This window comes from Melanerpes formicivorus, unplaced genomic scaffold, assembly GCF_026170545.1.
Source record: "Melanerpes formicivorus ecotype bairdi unplaced genomic scaffold, bMelFor1.0.p_v2 SCAF_15, whole genome shotgun sequence".
Classification (NCBI taxonomy): Eukaryota; Metazoa; Chordata; class Aves; order Piciformes; family Picidae; genus Melanerpes; species Melanerpes formicivorus.
In genome coordinates this window covers 11,482,194-11,498,264 of record NW_027142367.1, presented here as the reverse complement: position 1 = coordinate 11,498,264, position 16,071 = coordinate 11,482,194, and the positions used below count along the sequence as shown (strand labels likewise).

Here is a 16,071-nt window from a genome sequence, read left to right as displayed (position 1 = left end):
GGAGGGAGGGGATTCTGCTCTCTGCTCTGCTGTGACCTCACCTGCAGTGCTGGGTCCAGCTCTGGAGTCCTCAGCACAGGAAAGACATGGACCTGTTGGTGCAGGGCCAGAGGCCTAGATAGAAAGAACTTTCTTACACCAAGAGTGGTAAACACTGGCCCAGGTTGCCTGGAGAGGTGATGGAGGCTGTATGCCTGGAAACCTTTGTTCCAGGTCAGGTTGGATGGGGCTCTGAGCAACTTAATCTAGTTGTAGATGTCCCTGCTCACTGCAGGGGGCTTGGACTATGTGACCTTTAAAGATCCCTTCCCACCCAAAGCATTCTAAGGAGGTGTTTAAATCAGTGAACTTGTGCACTGCTCTGCAACCTCTGCAGGAGGTTGCTTCAGGCTGTGGTTCACAGAAGTACTTAAAGATCATGACCACTTGACAAGCAGGTTGGTATGGGAGCATGGCATTGTTCCATGCAGTCGAATGGCAGGTTGCTTTTCTGCCCCCTGTCTTCCAGACAGCTGGCCTGCAGAGCTGGCAGAAGGAGCCAGGGAGCTGCATACTTTCCCTATGTTCCAGGAGCAGGTAGTTGGAGCTCTTCTCAGCTGTTTGGATCCCCACAACTCCATGGGACTGGATGGGATCCATCCTAGGGTGCTGAGAGAGCTGGCAGATCACAGTATCACAGTATAACTAAGGTTGGAAGAGACCTCGAGGATCATCGAGTCCAACCTATCAACACAGACCTCATGACTAGACCATGGCACCAAGTGCCACGTCCAATCTCCTCTTGAACGCCTCCAGGGACGGTGACTCCACCACCTCCCTGGGCAGCACATTCCAATGACGAACGACTCGCTCGGTGAAGAACTTCCTCCTCACCTTGAGTCTAAACCTCCCCTGGCACAGCTTGAGACTGTGTCCCCTTGTTCTGGTGCTGGTTGCCTGGGAGAAGAGACCAACCCCTTCCTGGCTACCACTACTTTCAGGTAGTTGTAGAGGGCAATGAGGTCACTGTCGTAGTTTGGGCTGGCTGCCTTCTGCTACAGGGGTGTTTCCTGTGTCCAGAAGTCCAGCCCAGTGGGTGGACACAGGAAATTAGGTTATTTCCTACCATGATCCCTTGCACCACTATAAGTTTTGTGGCGGGGTCTGGCACTTCCTCTTTTCTTCCTCCTCCGTCAGCCGGTAACATGGGGGAGAGATCTCCTGGCTTTGGGCCTGGCTAGGCCCAAGGCCACGGGGGGATGGGCAGTCTCAGATCTGGCCAGCTGAGACTCGCCTAGCAATGGGAGGGGGAAGAAGGAGCCCTGGGGGTCTCGAGTGTACCCTCAGGTAGGGATGGGTTTCTTTGGGTTTGTTTTTGGGTCTCTCTCTCTTGTCACTGTATTTCTAGTTTTTTTTTCTGCACGCACTCACCGTTCTATTTAAACTTTCCATCACCTTTGCAATCCGTTTGTCTGAGTTGTTATTTCTGCGCGTGGTGGGGAGGGGGTCTGCCCCAACCCATTACAGTCACCCCTGAACCTATTCTTCTCCAGGCTAAACAATCCCAGCTCCCTCAGCCTCTCCTCATAGGGCTTGTGCTCAAGGCCTCTCCCCAGCCCTTTTCTGGACACGTTCAAGTGTTTCGATGTCCAGATGAGCTGGGCAAGCCACTATCCATCATTTTCCAGCAGTCCTGGCTCACTGGAGAGGTCCCAGAAGACTGGAAGCTGGCCATCGTGGTGCCCATCCATATGAAGGGCCAGAAGGAGGAGCCAGGGAATTACAGACCTGTCAGCCTGACCTCAGTGCCAGGCAAGACTATGGAACAGGTCATCCTGAGTGCAATCACACAGCACTTACAGGATGGCCAAGGGATCAGGCCCAGCCAGCATGGATTTAGGAAGGGCAGGTCCTGCCTGACCAACCTGATCTCCTTCTATGATCAGGTGAACCGCCTGGTGGATGTGGGGAGGCCTGTGGATGTAGTCTACCTAGACTTCAGAAAGACCTTTGACACCGTCCCCCATAGCAAACTGCTGGCCAAGCTGTCAGCCCATGGCTTGGACAGGAGCACACTGCACTGGGTTACGAACTAGCTGGAGGGCCAAGCCTAGAGAGTGGTGGTGAATGGTGCTACATCCAGCTGGCAGCCAGTCACTAATGTCCCCCAAGGATCAGTGCTGAGCCCCATGCTCTTTAACATCTTTATTGATGATCTGGATGAGGGCATTGAGTCCGACATCAGTAAATTTGCTGACGACACCAAGCTGGGGGCAGGAGTTGATCTGCTGGAGGGTAAAGAGGCTCTGCAGAGGGACCTCGACAGGCTGGACAGATGGGCAGAGTCCAATAGCATGAGATTGAACACATCCAAGTGCCGGGTTCTGCACATTGGCCACAGCAACCCCATGCAGAGCTACAGGCTGGGGTCAGAGTGGCTGGAGAGCAGCCAGGCAGAGAGGGACCTGGGGGTGCTGGTCGATGGTAGGTTGAACATGAGCCTGCAGTGTGCCCAGGCATCCAGGAGGGCCAATGGCATCCTGGCCTGCATCAGGAACAGTGTGGCCAGCAGGAGCAGGGAGGTCATTCTGCCCCTGTACATTGCACTGGTTAGGCCACACCTCGAGTCCTGTGTCCAGTTCTGGGCCCCTCAGTTTAGGAAGGAGGTTGACTTGCTGGAAGGTGTCCAGAGAAGGGCAACAAAGTTGGTGAGGGGTTTGAAACACAAGCCCTATGAGGAGAGGCTGAGGGAGCTGGGGTTGCTCAGCCTGGAGAAGAGGAGACTCAGGGGTGACCTTATTGCTGTCTACAACTACCTGAAGGGAGGTTGTAGACAGGGGGATGATGGTCTCTTCTCCCAGGCAGCCAGTACCAGAACAAGAGGACACAGTCTCAGGCTGTGCCAGGTGAGGTTCAGGTTGGATATTAGGAAGAAGTTCTGTACAGAGAGAGTGATTGCCCATTGGAATGGGCTGCCTGGGGAGGTGGTGGAGTCACCATCATTGGAGGTGTTCAGGAGGAGAATTGATGGGGTGCTTGGTGCCATGGGTTCGTTGTTTAGGTGGGTTGGATTGGTTGATGGGTTGGACATGATGATCTTGAAGGTCTCTTCCAACCTGGTCTGTTCTATTCTTTTCTATTCTATTCCATTCAAACTGTTGGAAAACACAGTATCATCTGGATATCAGGTTGGATAATGAGGCTCATCACTGCATCTCTGTAAGTTCTTTAATGCCTACATGATACATAAACTAAGTTGACCTGACACTGCAGGATCCATTTAACCTGTGTTAAAAACTCAAAGCTATTAAAAGCAGTTGGTGAACTTGTATTTTTCTTTGGCTTGTTTTTAATTTTCTACCTCCTGTCTGTTTTTCCTGATTCTGACTGGGAGGAAATGTCAAAACAGTGCAGAAGAGGCTATTTGTCCAGCATTTATGAGCCTACTAGAAGGAGGAAGCACCTGAGCTCTCATGAGAACTTATTCTAATGACATGAGTAGGCAGACATTCTCATGACCTTAGCAGTGTGTGCTTGAGAGGTCACAATAATTAATGCAGTGGTTTCACAGGGATGGGAGTTGTGTCCATTCTGAGGTTTGTGTATCCTTAGCTGTAACAATTCTGGTGGGTTACACTGAAACTCAATTTTGGAAGTTTCATGAGGGTCCCTTCTAGAAGCAAGTCAATAAATAACCACATTTGTGTTTACCGGCACAATGTCATTAAAAGTAGGTATAAAGCAAGGAGTGTTTTGAAGCAAGAATGGGGTTTAGGTTAGAATTCAGACTTCCTGTTAGTAAATACGTCTCTGGGACAAGAGGATATCTTTGTGCAGTAGTGTTTATACTGTACCAGATGAAACATTTAGAGGTTGGATATTGTTAGTAAAGCAGCCCCCAAAGTGGCTAATGGACATTCTGGCCCTGGCCACAATCGTAGCTGCCATAGCTGCCACAGAGGCTGCACTGTTTCTTTGCCTGTTCTTTATCTCAATTTGGCAGTTCAAGAAAGCGTTGTACAATAAATCCTCCTGGGACTTCCACACGATTGCTGAAAAACCTAAACTGCATTTAGTTTGTTTATAGAAAGTCCTGGGCCCCTGCTCTGCAGAGCAAAGGTCATGGAAACACATGTTTATGGCTTCACAAATGCTCTATACTCCTTGAATGCAGAAGTTTATTTGATTTAATCAGCATCCACAGGGATCCTGTAATTGCATAATAAGTAATTTATTATGGAAGTAAAAGTATTTTTTCTAACTGGAGCCTATGTAGCATGGGTTTGTAGCTTTAGACTAATCCACATAGTAAAAAGAGCTTTGCAAAGGAGTCTGGCTGGAGCAATGGTGTTCTGTGATGAGCAGGTCCTTGCTTGGCCCATTTAATCGTCAGAAAGTGTTAAAACAACAGACATGGTATCACTGTGTGGGATCTAAAAACTGTTCACTGTTTGCCTGCCTTCAGCAATTTGAAGTGCTCAGTGGGAGAAACTGGGAAGCTGACTCAGATAAGCCAGTAGTTGAGTGATGAAGATGAGAGGGGGGGAACCCAAAGTTTGTCCTTTTGACATGCACTGGAATGTGACCTTTCAGCTCCTTGACTTCAGCTGGGATATGGGGTACAAATGTTTGTACATAGAAAAATAGCAAGCTTGTAGTTATTGAGCTGTCATAGTCTTCTTACTACGATAATCTTGTACTAGGTAATGAAGCGCACCACTGAGGGTAGACAATAAGGCTAAGGACTCCAGTGTCATCCTCAGATGCACTTACAGATAGGGAAGAGAGGGATGAGGAAGCTAATCCACCTCTTCTAGAGAGCATACTGGTGTAAAGCCCTGGTCTCTGAACTCAGGCAATCCTTGCACAGATGTATCGTTGATAACTTAGGCTGTGCTGAAAAGCTGCAAGCCAGCATGTATCTGCCAGGGAAAAGCTTCCAGGATTGCAGGTTATGGTTGCTCACAGAATCATAGAATGGCTCAAATTGAAAAGGACCTTAAAGATCATCTAGTTCAAACACTCCTGCTGTGGGCAGGGACACCTCCTACTTGCTCAAACTCTCATTCAGACTGGTCTTCAACATTTCCAGCAATGATGTATCCACTTCTCTGGACAACCTGTTCCAGTATCTCACCACCCTCATAGTAAAGAACTTTGTCCTAATGTCTAATCTAAATCCACCCTGCTCAAGTTTAAAACCATTGCCCCTTGACCATTGCCCCTTGTTCTGTCACAACAGGCCCATATTAAAAAGTCCCTCTCCATCTTTCCTGTAGACCCCCTTCAGGTACTGGACTATTGAAGGTTTCGCTTTTCACTGGTCATAGTAAGCTCAAGTCACAGAGCACAAGAGCCCATCCAGAAGAATCAGGATTGGACCCAAAACCAGTAGATGAGGAGCAGGTTGACCTAGTTATTACAGCATGAGCAGAAATGATCATAATGTTAGCCTTTTTGGGGCAGCTATAGCAGAAGTAAGAGAAGGTAGCCTATGGTTAGCAGTTTCTGAGTATTTCAGTAGCACCTCTCTAGGTAGGAGCTCAGGAAAAGCAGAGATGAACAGACACAGCGCCTCTTTGTGTTGTATGGCTCAAAATGTGATGACTGCATGTTTGGGCTGCCATCTCCTCTCCACTATTTTGCATAAGGATCTAATAATTCCTGTGTGGAGAAGTGAATGGTAGGAGTGAATGGTGAAAATAACAAAGCAACTGAAGTGCTAAATATTCCATTTAAATTGGGTGTAGCTAAGGAAATAGGCAGCTATGTCCCAGAGAAGGTTAGATTTCCCAGATCAGCCCTACTGTATTTAATACACACTTCATTCTCAGGATAGCAGGCACTCCTGAGGATAAGCAGGCTTTTCCTGGGCATTCACAACATTGTTAGTGCTCCAAAGGAAAGAGGAGAAAGTTGGCACCAGGTTTCGAGGTGAAATGAAGGAAGCCACAGGGGATTTTGTTCCTTTGGGAATCTCCATAACAAAATGGTGGTGAGGCATTTGGTTAAGCAGCCTGAGGGTTCAGCTGTTCCTTCTGCAGTCTTATCTGTTGGTCTGGAATTTTGTGTTTTCAGAGGTCAGTAATAAATATTAAAACTTGCTGTTCTGTTGCAAAATAACAAGGTTTTGTCTCTCTTATTTTCACACATGGAGATACTGCTTGGCCAGAACTAACGTTAGCTAATACACATTCAGCTTAGTGCCAAGGCAGCAATGCTGTATTGCACCAAGTGAGAACCTGGCTCAAACCCACTGCCTTCTTTTTCCTTTTTTAATTATTATGAAATATGCCCCTACATGCCTGTGAATGACAATTTTTTTCCATAAGGCGTATCTTTGGGTGGGCCTCTTGCTAATCCTGCCGATTCTCACCATGGGTTGGTGATTTGGTCTGCATCACTCAGTAGCTGTGTATCCCTTCTGGTCTCCAAGATACAACAGTGACTTGATGGTGAAGGGGCTACTGCCAAATCCTAACAAACTGAAGGATGAGGGGCCTTCATACATTTCCTTCTTTTCCTTTTTCCATTGTGTAGTTCTAAACCACCAGTCTCATTTCCCCTGATAAATTATTGCAGCTCACTCAGGCTTTCACTACTCTCTCGCTCACATTTTCTCCTTTTCTTTCACCCCCTGCCGATTTCACCATTTCTCGTTCTCTCCCAAAGTTTCTGCTTAGTGTATTGTTTTTCTCTCCCAAACTCCTTTCAGTCACCAGTGAGTTATCTGTCCATTCGTTTCAGCCCTTGTTGCCCTGTCTCAGATCACTCCTAGGTTTTGCATGTAAAGCCTGAGAAAAAGTTCATGGGGAAGGGTTTGAAAACAGATTTGTTGAGGAACACCAACCAGGAAGGCACTCGTGTTTAGTGGCTGGAGCTTATACCTGAAGCCGCTGAGTCAAAGAGGAGATTAAGAGATGATGGATAGCATGATGGAATGAATGCTGAGCAAACCAACCCAAATTGCATATAGTAATGAACAAATAGCCTTTTGTGCACATGCAGGAGGACTGCACTCTTCCTCAGAGACAGCCTTTAGTACCCTTTTTTCTTGAGACAGATCTGAAGTGGGAACTGTACAACTCTAGCTTTAGTTCATCTTCCTTGGCTCTCTCGTTGTTTGCAAAGATTATAAGAAAACTTCGTTGTTAAATAATACATATGTGGTTCTAATTTCAAATTCTTTTCTCTTTCTCTTTCTTTTGCATTCTCTTTTTCTCTTTTAGGCTGTTAGAGAAAAGTTAGAGCCAGATGATGCTTTGATATATGAAGAAGATCTGGATGATGAAGACTGTGGTGAAGCCGAGTTCGAGGAGACCATGAAACTAAAACTGCTGCGTCGAATTGCCTCCCTAGCGTCCAGACTGAGGGAGTTTATTGGCAACATGATAATCACCACTGGAAAAGTTGTTGTTACAATTTTACTTGGTTCAGCAGGTTGGTGCATTTGGAAAACTTTCCTCCAGAGCCCATTAGATGAGACATTTAACAAATGAGTTTTCAGCGCTTGGGCACCTGTGGGAATAACAATGAAAACTGTGAAGGGAAAAGAAATTGCTGCTGATTTTAGTTAAATTAACTGTTTGGCAGATGTTGGAATATGGTGAGCTGCTTGATTTTTTTTCATATTTTTTCTTTGGTGGTACTAGTACTGTGTGGCCCTATCATCCTGTATATGACTTGCACAGTTGATGTTAGAACCAAGTGGTGAATGGTTGCTTATTATCGAATTATAGAATGAGTTGGGTTGGAAGGGACATTAAAGATTGTCTAGTTCCAAACCCCACCCCCACCCCCACCCCCCCTTCCATGGGCACCTCCTACTAGACCAGGTTGCTTAAGTGAATATTTATTGTATAAGTGACTAACAGCTGCCTTCCAATTCTGGAAGAGATCACAGTATCACAGTATCACAGTATAACTTAGGTTGGAAAGGACCTCGAGGATCATCGAGTCCAACCTATCAACACAGACCCCATGACTAGACCATGGCACCAAGTGCCACATCCAATTTCCTCTTGAACGCCTCCAGGGCCGATGACTCAACCACCTCCCTGGGCAACCTGTTCCAATGACGAATGACTCGCTCGGTGAAGAACTTCCTCCTCACCTCGAGTCTAAACCTCCCCTGGCGCAGCTTGAGACTGTGTCCCCTTGTTCTGGTGCTGGTTGCCTGGGAGAAGAGGCCAACCCCTTCCTGGCTACAACCTCCTTTCAGGTAGTTGTAGAGGGCAATGAGGTCACCCCTGAGCCTCCTCTTCTCCAGGCTAAACAATCCCAGCTCCCTCAGCCTCTCTTCATAGGGCTTGTGTTCAAGGCCTCTCCCCATCCTTGTTGCCCTTCTCTGGACACCTTCAAGTGTTTCGATGTCCTTCTTAAACTGAGGGGCCCAAAACTGGACACAGGACTCAAGGTGCGGCCTAACCACTGCAGAGTACAGGGGCACAATGACTTCCCTGCTCCTGCTGGCCACACTATTCCTAATGCAGGCCAGGATGCCATTGGCCCTCTTGGCCACCTGGGCACACTGTTGGCTCATATTCAGGTGGCTGTCGATCAGCACCCCCAGGTCCCTCTCTGTTTGGGAGCTCTCCAGCCACTCCGACCCCAGCCTGTAGCTCTGCATGGGATTGGCGTAGCCAAAGTGCAGCACTCGGCACTTGGACTTGTTGAATGCCATCCCATTGGACTCTGCCCATCCTACAGGAAGGCTGGAGAGGGACTTTTCGTAAGGGTGTCTAGCAACAGGACAACGGGGAAATGGCTTGAAGCTGAGGGGGAGAGTAGGTTCAGACTGGATCTTAGGAAGAAGTGTGAGGGTGTTGAGACTCAGGAACAGGTTGCCCAGAGAGGCTGTGGATGCCCCCTCCCTGGGGGTGTTCAAGGCCAGGTTGGATGAGGCCTTGAGCAGATGAGTCTAGTTGAGAGACATCCCTGCCTATGGCAGGGGGGTTGGAGTAGATAATCTCCAAAGTCTCTTGCAACACAAACCATTCTATGACTCCATATATTAGAATGGGACTTCATAGACTGAATTCCACCATTTCCAAGAATAAAAAAGAAGTTTATTCACACAGATTTAAAACAAAACAAAAACCCAGAAAAGATTAATAGATCAACCTTTTAGTGTGTAAAAAGAGTGCTCAGTAGACTATGTTTTGATGGCCAACCATTTTATAAGACTTTTGAACTAGTGCCACGTAATCAGCCACAGCCAGTATGAAAGTGTGCAAAATCATGCAATCTCAAATCAGCATTTATCTGCCTGCTCATGTTTGAATGGAGTCCTTACAGCTATGTTAAGTATATATTTATATTTTATAAATATACTGCTACATGAAGTATAAAACAATAGTACAAAAAGAAGAAAGATATGGTGTGATGAGAAGTGATCAGGTCCTTTTAAGAGGACTACTAAAAGGTGGCCATTGTAGTAAGGCAGGCTCTTTCAGCAAGGTAAGATTGTCATAGTATCATCATAGTATCATTCAGGGTTGGAAGGGACCACAAGGATCATCTAGTTCCAACCCCCCTGCCATGGGCAGGGACACCCTACACTAGATCAGGCTGGCCAGAGCCTCATCCAGCCTGGTCTTAAACACCCCCAGGGACGGGGCCTCGACCACCTCCCTGGACAACCCATTCCTGGGCAACCCATTCCTGGGCTTCACCACTCTCATGGTGAAGAACCTCCTCACATCTAGCCTGAATCTCCCCACCTCCAGCTTCATTCCATTCCCCCTAGTCCTATCACTACCTGAGATCCTGAGAAGTGCCCCCCCCAGCCTTCCTGTAGGCCCCTTTCAGATACTGGAAGGCCACAATGAGGTCACCTCAGAGCCTTCTCTTCTGCAGACTGAACAGCCCCAACTCCTTCAGTCTGTCCTCACAGGAGAGGTGCTCCAGCCCTCTGATCATCCTTGTGGCCCTTCTCTGGACACTTTGTTCCAGCACCTCCACATCCCTCTTGTAATAGGGGCTCCAGAACTGGACACAGTACTCCAGGTGGGGTCTCACCAGGGCTGAGTAGAGGGGGAGGATCACCTCCCTCGACCTGCTGGCCACACTTCTCCTGATGCAGCCCAGGATCTGATTGGCTTTGCGGGCTGCAAGTGCACACTGAGAGCTCCTGTTGAGCTTTTTGTCCACCAGCACCCCCAAGTCTCTCTCCTCAGGGCTGCTTTCCAGCCAGTCACTGCCCAGCCTGTAGTGACTGGCTGGACAGCCTTATCTGACAGCCTTATCTGACAGCCTTACCCATAGCCTGTAATAAATGTAAAAAACAGGGGAAGGGGAAGTAGCTTATGTGGAGCACCGTGGGGCCTGGCATCAGGGAAGAGAGATGCCATTAAAAAGCCCTTTCAATATCCTGATGCTGTTCTGAAGTTACATGGGTGAGCATCACCCAGGGAGGAGGAAGGAGAAGGACCACACAGTAGTGGCAAGGCACAATTTCTTCTGAGCAGTGATGGGCAGCTTTTCTGTTGGGACTCCCAACACGTGCCAAGACCTGGGAGGTGTTCAGAGATATAAAAAAAGACTTGAGGTCTGGGGAGCCTGTATTCCAGGGAGAGACCTTGATCTTAATTAGTTAAATACTTCCTTACTTACTGTGCCAAGGGAAAAAAGAAAAGGAAAGAAAAAGATGAATGGTGATTTGAGTGCAGCCTTAGTACTGACAAAGGTACAAAGGGCCTCCATTTTTTTAGCAGACATCTCATCTAGTAGAAGTTATAACATGAGCCAACAGTTAAGTGGTAAACCTGGACAATTTCAGACTAGAATAATTTTTTTCACAGCCAAAGTAATTGACCACAATAAACAACTTATTTATGGGTGTAATGAATTCTTCTTCTCCTGAAGTGTTTAAATAAAGACAAAGCACTTCTTTGAAAGAAGAAAGGAAATAGGCATAGGTTTGGGGCAGAAATTGCTGGGTGAGTTTTTGCAGCCCACATCATGAAGGCAGTGGGAACAGATGATCCCTGTGGTCCTGTTGTGCTTTTAACTCTGTGAGTCTCTGGAAACATCAGCAAGTTACAGATTGGAGCAGAGACAGATTACCCCAGACTAAAGACTAGGTCTAAAGGACCATGTAAAAGATGTGATGATGAAGCTGGCTCTGGATAAGAATCTTTACAGTGCCTGGACTCAGTCCAGCTGGGAACTGCCCCCCAAAACCACTGCAACTGGCAAGATGCAGCAAGTTCTCTTGCCAGAGTGGCTGGTCCAGCTGCCAGTATCTTGCAGGTCTGCCCTGAGGAAGGTGGCTCCTAGGCATGCACTAGTGGGGAAAAAAAACCTGAGGCAGATGTCCTTTTTAGCTTCAGTGCTGTTACTTTAGAGACTCCACTGGACTGCTATACTCTCTTCACAAAGAGAAAATTTCATCTCAGAGGAAGGTCTAGAGAGGGATGATGTCCTAGGTGCTAAGGTACATGAGGGAAGTGAACAAAAACATCAGGATCCTTTTCTTCTAGCTTCAAAGCTAATAGCAGTCTTAAGAGCTAATTGTAATAATTAGCCTAAACACTAATTGGATTATTCAATGCACTTTTTGTCACACTTAATGTTTAATGAATGCTGATACTTCCTACACTTTCCTAAGCCTCCATGTTTTTGTTTTTACAGGTATGATGGTGCCATCTTTGACCTCAGCTGTGTATTTCTTTGTGTTTCTGGGCCTGTGCACATGGTGGTCCTGTTGCCAAGTGTTTGATCCTCTGATATTCAGCTGTCTGTGTGTGTTAATGGCTATATTCAGTGCAGGCCACTTGATTGGACTTTATCTGTACCAACTACAGTTCTTTCAGGAGGTTATTCCACCAAAAGATTTCTATGCCAGGTGAGAGAAATTCCTTTCCTCTTTAGTTGTGGGCAAATGCTCTTCCATGTAATGCTTTGACAAATTTTATGTCATTAACTTCATGTTCAGTGTTCAAAGAGATGAAGCATTTCAGAATTAATGTTTTGGAATGATAAAGTGGTGGAAGTCCTCTCTGGGCAGTAGGGATGCAGAGAGCTGGGTCAGGTTAGGAGAGGAAGGTGGTTTGGGGTTTGGTTAGACTGAATGGGAATGATTTGTCTAAGACAGGAGATAAATGAATTAGTGGTGGTATTGAAGAGATTCTTCCCCATGAGGGTGGTGAGACACTGGAACAGGTTGCCCAGGGAGGTGGTAGAAGCCCCATCCCTGGAAGTTTTTAATTACCTGAAGGGAGGTTGGAGGTTGCAGACAGGTGGATGTTGGTCTCTTCTCCCAGGCAGCCAGTACCAGAACAAGAGGACACAGTCTCAGGCTGCACCAGGGGAGGTTTAGGCTGGATGTTAGGAAGAAGTTCTATACAGAGAGAGTGATTGCCCATTGGAATGGGCTGCCCAGGGAGGTGGTGGAGTCACCATCATTGAAGGTGTTCAGGAGGAGACTTGATGGGGTGCTTGGTGCCATGGGTTAGCTGTTTAGGTGGGTTGGATTGGTTGAAGGGTTGGACGCGATGATCTTGAAGGTCTCTTCCAACCTGGTTTATTCTGTTCTATTCTGTTCTAAGGCTAGGCTTGTTGTGGATTTGAGCAACCTGATCTAGTGTGATAGTGTCCCTGCCCATGGCAGGGGGGTTGGAAGTAGATGATCTTTAAAGTCCCTTCCCACCTAAACCATGCTGTGATTCTATGATTCTAAATTAAATGTCAACTTTATTTCTAGTCAAGCATGTCGTTCCTTTTAAGTCTTGAAGTGTACTGTGGAGTATTTATGAATGATTTATATCTCAATGCACCATTAAATGCAGTAAAAAATGAGCTGCCTGACTACAGAAGCCATTACTTTAATACTTATTTTGGCATTTTGTTTGTTCAGGTTCATAGATGTGTATTTGGTGATGTCAGAGTTACTGACTGGACAAGGCTAATTGGTAGGACACAATGAAAAACTCCGGTTTGCTTAGTTTAGGTTCTCCTGTGCCACCTAGAGGTCAACGTATGGATGATTGCTAGCACCACACAGCTAAAATGCTCACTACTTCCCTAAAATCTTTATTTTTGTTTACTCCATGTATTAAGAAAAGAAAGAAGTGGCTTCAAAATTCGCAGCTGCCTGGCTATGCGGCTATAATCTCACAAAGTTTTATCCTTTATCCTTAATTTCTTCCCCACGAGGATTGTCAAGCCCTGAAACAGGCTGCCCAGGAAAGAGGTGGAATCACCATCCCTGGATGGATTTAAAAGATACGTAGATGTGGTGCTGAGGAATACGATTTAGTGGTGGCTTAGCAGTGCTGGTTAGCAGTTGGACTTGATGATCTTAAAGGTCTCTTCCAACCTTCTAAAATGATTCTGTGATTCTATCACCAGACATCAATAGCATTTTCTTAAGGAGAGGAAGTAGGTGTTTCACACCATCTGCACTAGAATTTCATGTGACACTCTTTTTATATGCATCCCTTTTCTTCTTTGTAATATGTTAGTTAATTTTACTTTCACTGAATTTTACTTTAATTAAAATCTAGATTCATGTAAATTGCCCTGAAGAAAAGGACTTGGGGGTGCTGGTGGATGAGAAGCTCAATATGAGCTGTCGGTGTACATTTGCAGTCCAGAAAGCCAACTGTATCCTGGGTTGCATCAAGAGAAGTGTGGCCAACAGGTTGAGGGAGGTGATTCTCCCCCTCTATACTGCTCTGGTGAGACCCCACCTAGAGTACTATGTCCCGTTCTGGAGTCCCTGTTACAAGAAGTATCTGGATGTGCTGAAATGTGTCCAGAGAAGGGCCATGAGGATGGTCAGAGGGCTGGAGCTCCTCTCCTATAGAGACAGACTGAGAGAGTTGGGGCTGTTCAGTCCAGAGAAGAGAAGGCTCTGAGGGGACTTTACTGTGGCCTTCCAATATCTGAAAGCTGGTGAGGGACTTTTTAGTATGTCAGGTAGTGATAGGACTCAGGAGAATGGATCTAAACTAGAGGAGGGTAGATTCAGATTAGATGTTAGGAAGCAGTTCTTCCCCATGAGGGTGGTGAGACACTGGAACAGGTTGCCCAGGGAGGTCTTAGAAGCCCCATCCCTGGAGGTTTTAAAGGCCAGGATGGATGAGGCTCTGAGCAACCTGATCTAGTGTGAGGAGTCCCTGCCCATGGCAGAGTGGTTGGAACTAGATGATCCTTGAGGTCCTTTCCTACCCTGACAATTCTGTTATTCTGTAAATGAATTTACACTCATTTTCAATCAATTTAGTTGCAGGCTTATTTTCTGGATTTAGATTTTGGTTTTGTTGGTGCTTTTTTGTTAGGGTTGTGGGGGTTTGTTGGTTGGTTGGGTTTTTTTTTTTTGGTAAATAGTGTGATTCTCCAATGTATGCCAAAATTTCTTTCAGTACATATATGCCACTTACACACAGTCACTCATTTTTGAAATGAAAACAATCTGATGCCAATCAAGTTACCTCTGCCTCATTGAAGAAGACAAAGCACCTTCAGAGTCTGGATTTTAAAACATCTATGTATTGGACTTTGTAGTATGTATTGGCCTTGCTATCTGCTTGCAGTCTTTCTCTTGAGCTGGCACTGTTGGGTTGTAGCCCTTTACAAATATCAGGTGAGGAACCTGCGTAGGAAATTCTGTTTGAATATCCAAACTAACAAGAATGACTCAACAGAAGGCGCAGTAACTATATCTTCCTATCTTCTTTAATCATGGTTCTTTTTTGCTATGAGTTTACTTTGATATACTTTCAGGGAGATAAATATCATCAAGACAGGTGTTATCAGTGCTTGGAAGTGCAAATCTGAGTATGAGGAAAAGCCATTAATATGATTTTTAATGATTGGAGTAGGACTGATAGATAAGGAGTAGCTGGAGCAGGAAAATGATAAACAAATTTACTAGTGCAGAAAAAATATTAGCATTCTTAATCCTCGGGGAAAGCTGATCAGTTGCTACATCATAGAACCATAGAATGTTTGGGGTTGGGAATGAATCCTTAAAGGTCATCTAGTCCAACTTCTGTCTAGTGAGCAGGGACATCTGCAACTAGATCAGGTTGCTCAGAGACTGACTGATGTGTCGGGGTAGACATGAAGTTACGTCTGCCAGTAACAACTTTTCAGATCCTGGGCTGCATCAGGAGAAGTGTGGCTAGCAGGTCGAGGGAGGTGATCCTCCCCCTCTACTCAGCCCTGGTGAGACCCCACCTGGAGTACTGTGTCCAGTTCTGGAGCCCCTATTACAAGAGGGATGTGGAGGTGCTGGAACGTGTCCAGAGAAGGGCCACGAGGATGATCAGAGGGCTGGAGCACCTCTCCTATGAGGACAGACTGAAGGAGTTGGGGCTGTTCAGTCTGCAGAAGAGAAGGCTCCGAGGTGACCTAATTGTCGCCTTCCAGTATCTGAAGGGGGCCTACAGGAAGGCTGGGGAAGGACTTCTCAGGATATCAGGTAGTGATAGGACTAGGGGGAATGGAATGAAGCTGGAGGTGGGGAGATTCAGGCTGGATGTGAGGAGGAGGTTCTTCACCATGAGAGTGGTGAAACCCTGGAATGTGTTGTCCAGGGAGGTGGTCGAGGCCCCGTCCCTGGGGGTGTTTAAGAGCAGGCTGGATGAGGCTCTGTCCAGCCTGATCTAGTGTGGGGTGTCCCTGCCCATGGCAGGGGGGTTGGAACTAGATGATCCTTGTGGTCCCTTCCAACCCTGAATGAAACTATGAAACTATGAAACTATGAAACTTTTCTTCTCTAGACCTGCTACAACGGAGAAATGAGCAGCAGGCATTCAAGGCAGTGCCCTAACTTGTTCTAACTGGCACGAGAGGACCAGAATAAATAAGGCTGAACCTACCCTTCAGTTGGGAGTTACCAAGCTGCATAAATTAACTAACAGTTATCAGTTATTTGACTGGCCTCAGTCAAGTAAAATGTCCACACTAATTTATAGCTTCATTTAAAACAGGTGTCTTCTGTGTTGCCTGGCTGCTGTGCTGCAGAATTGGTGATGGGAAAACAATAGTGATAAATACCCATTGAGAACCAAAATTGTGCAAACAACACGTTCCTGCCATCAAATTCTTTTCACCTGACTTAACAAAAACAAGGCAGTGAGC

General features: G+C 46.4%; 1 protein-coding gene across 3 annotated transcripts in view; it reads left to right on the top strand.

Annotated features, from left to right (window-relative positions):
* PIEZO2 (piezo type mechanosensitive ion channel component 2) overlaps positions 1 to 16,071 on the top strand; it is a 381,856-nt gene that overhangs the window by 220,314 nt on the left and 145,471 nt on the right. For all 3 annotated transcript variants that reach the window (XM_068147620.1, XM_068147619.1, XM_068147621.1), the window contains exons 6-7: positions 7,209 to 7,419; positions 11,614 to 11,827. In XM_068147620.1, the coding sequence (XP_068003721.1) occupies positions 7,209 to 7,419; positions 11,614 to 11,827 (425 nt within the window). The remainder of the gene's footprint in view (positions 1 to 7,208; positions 7,420 to 11,613; positions 11,828 to 16,071) is intronic.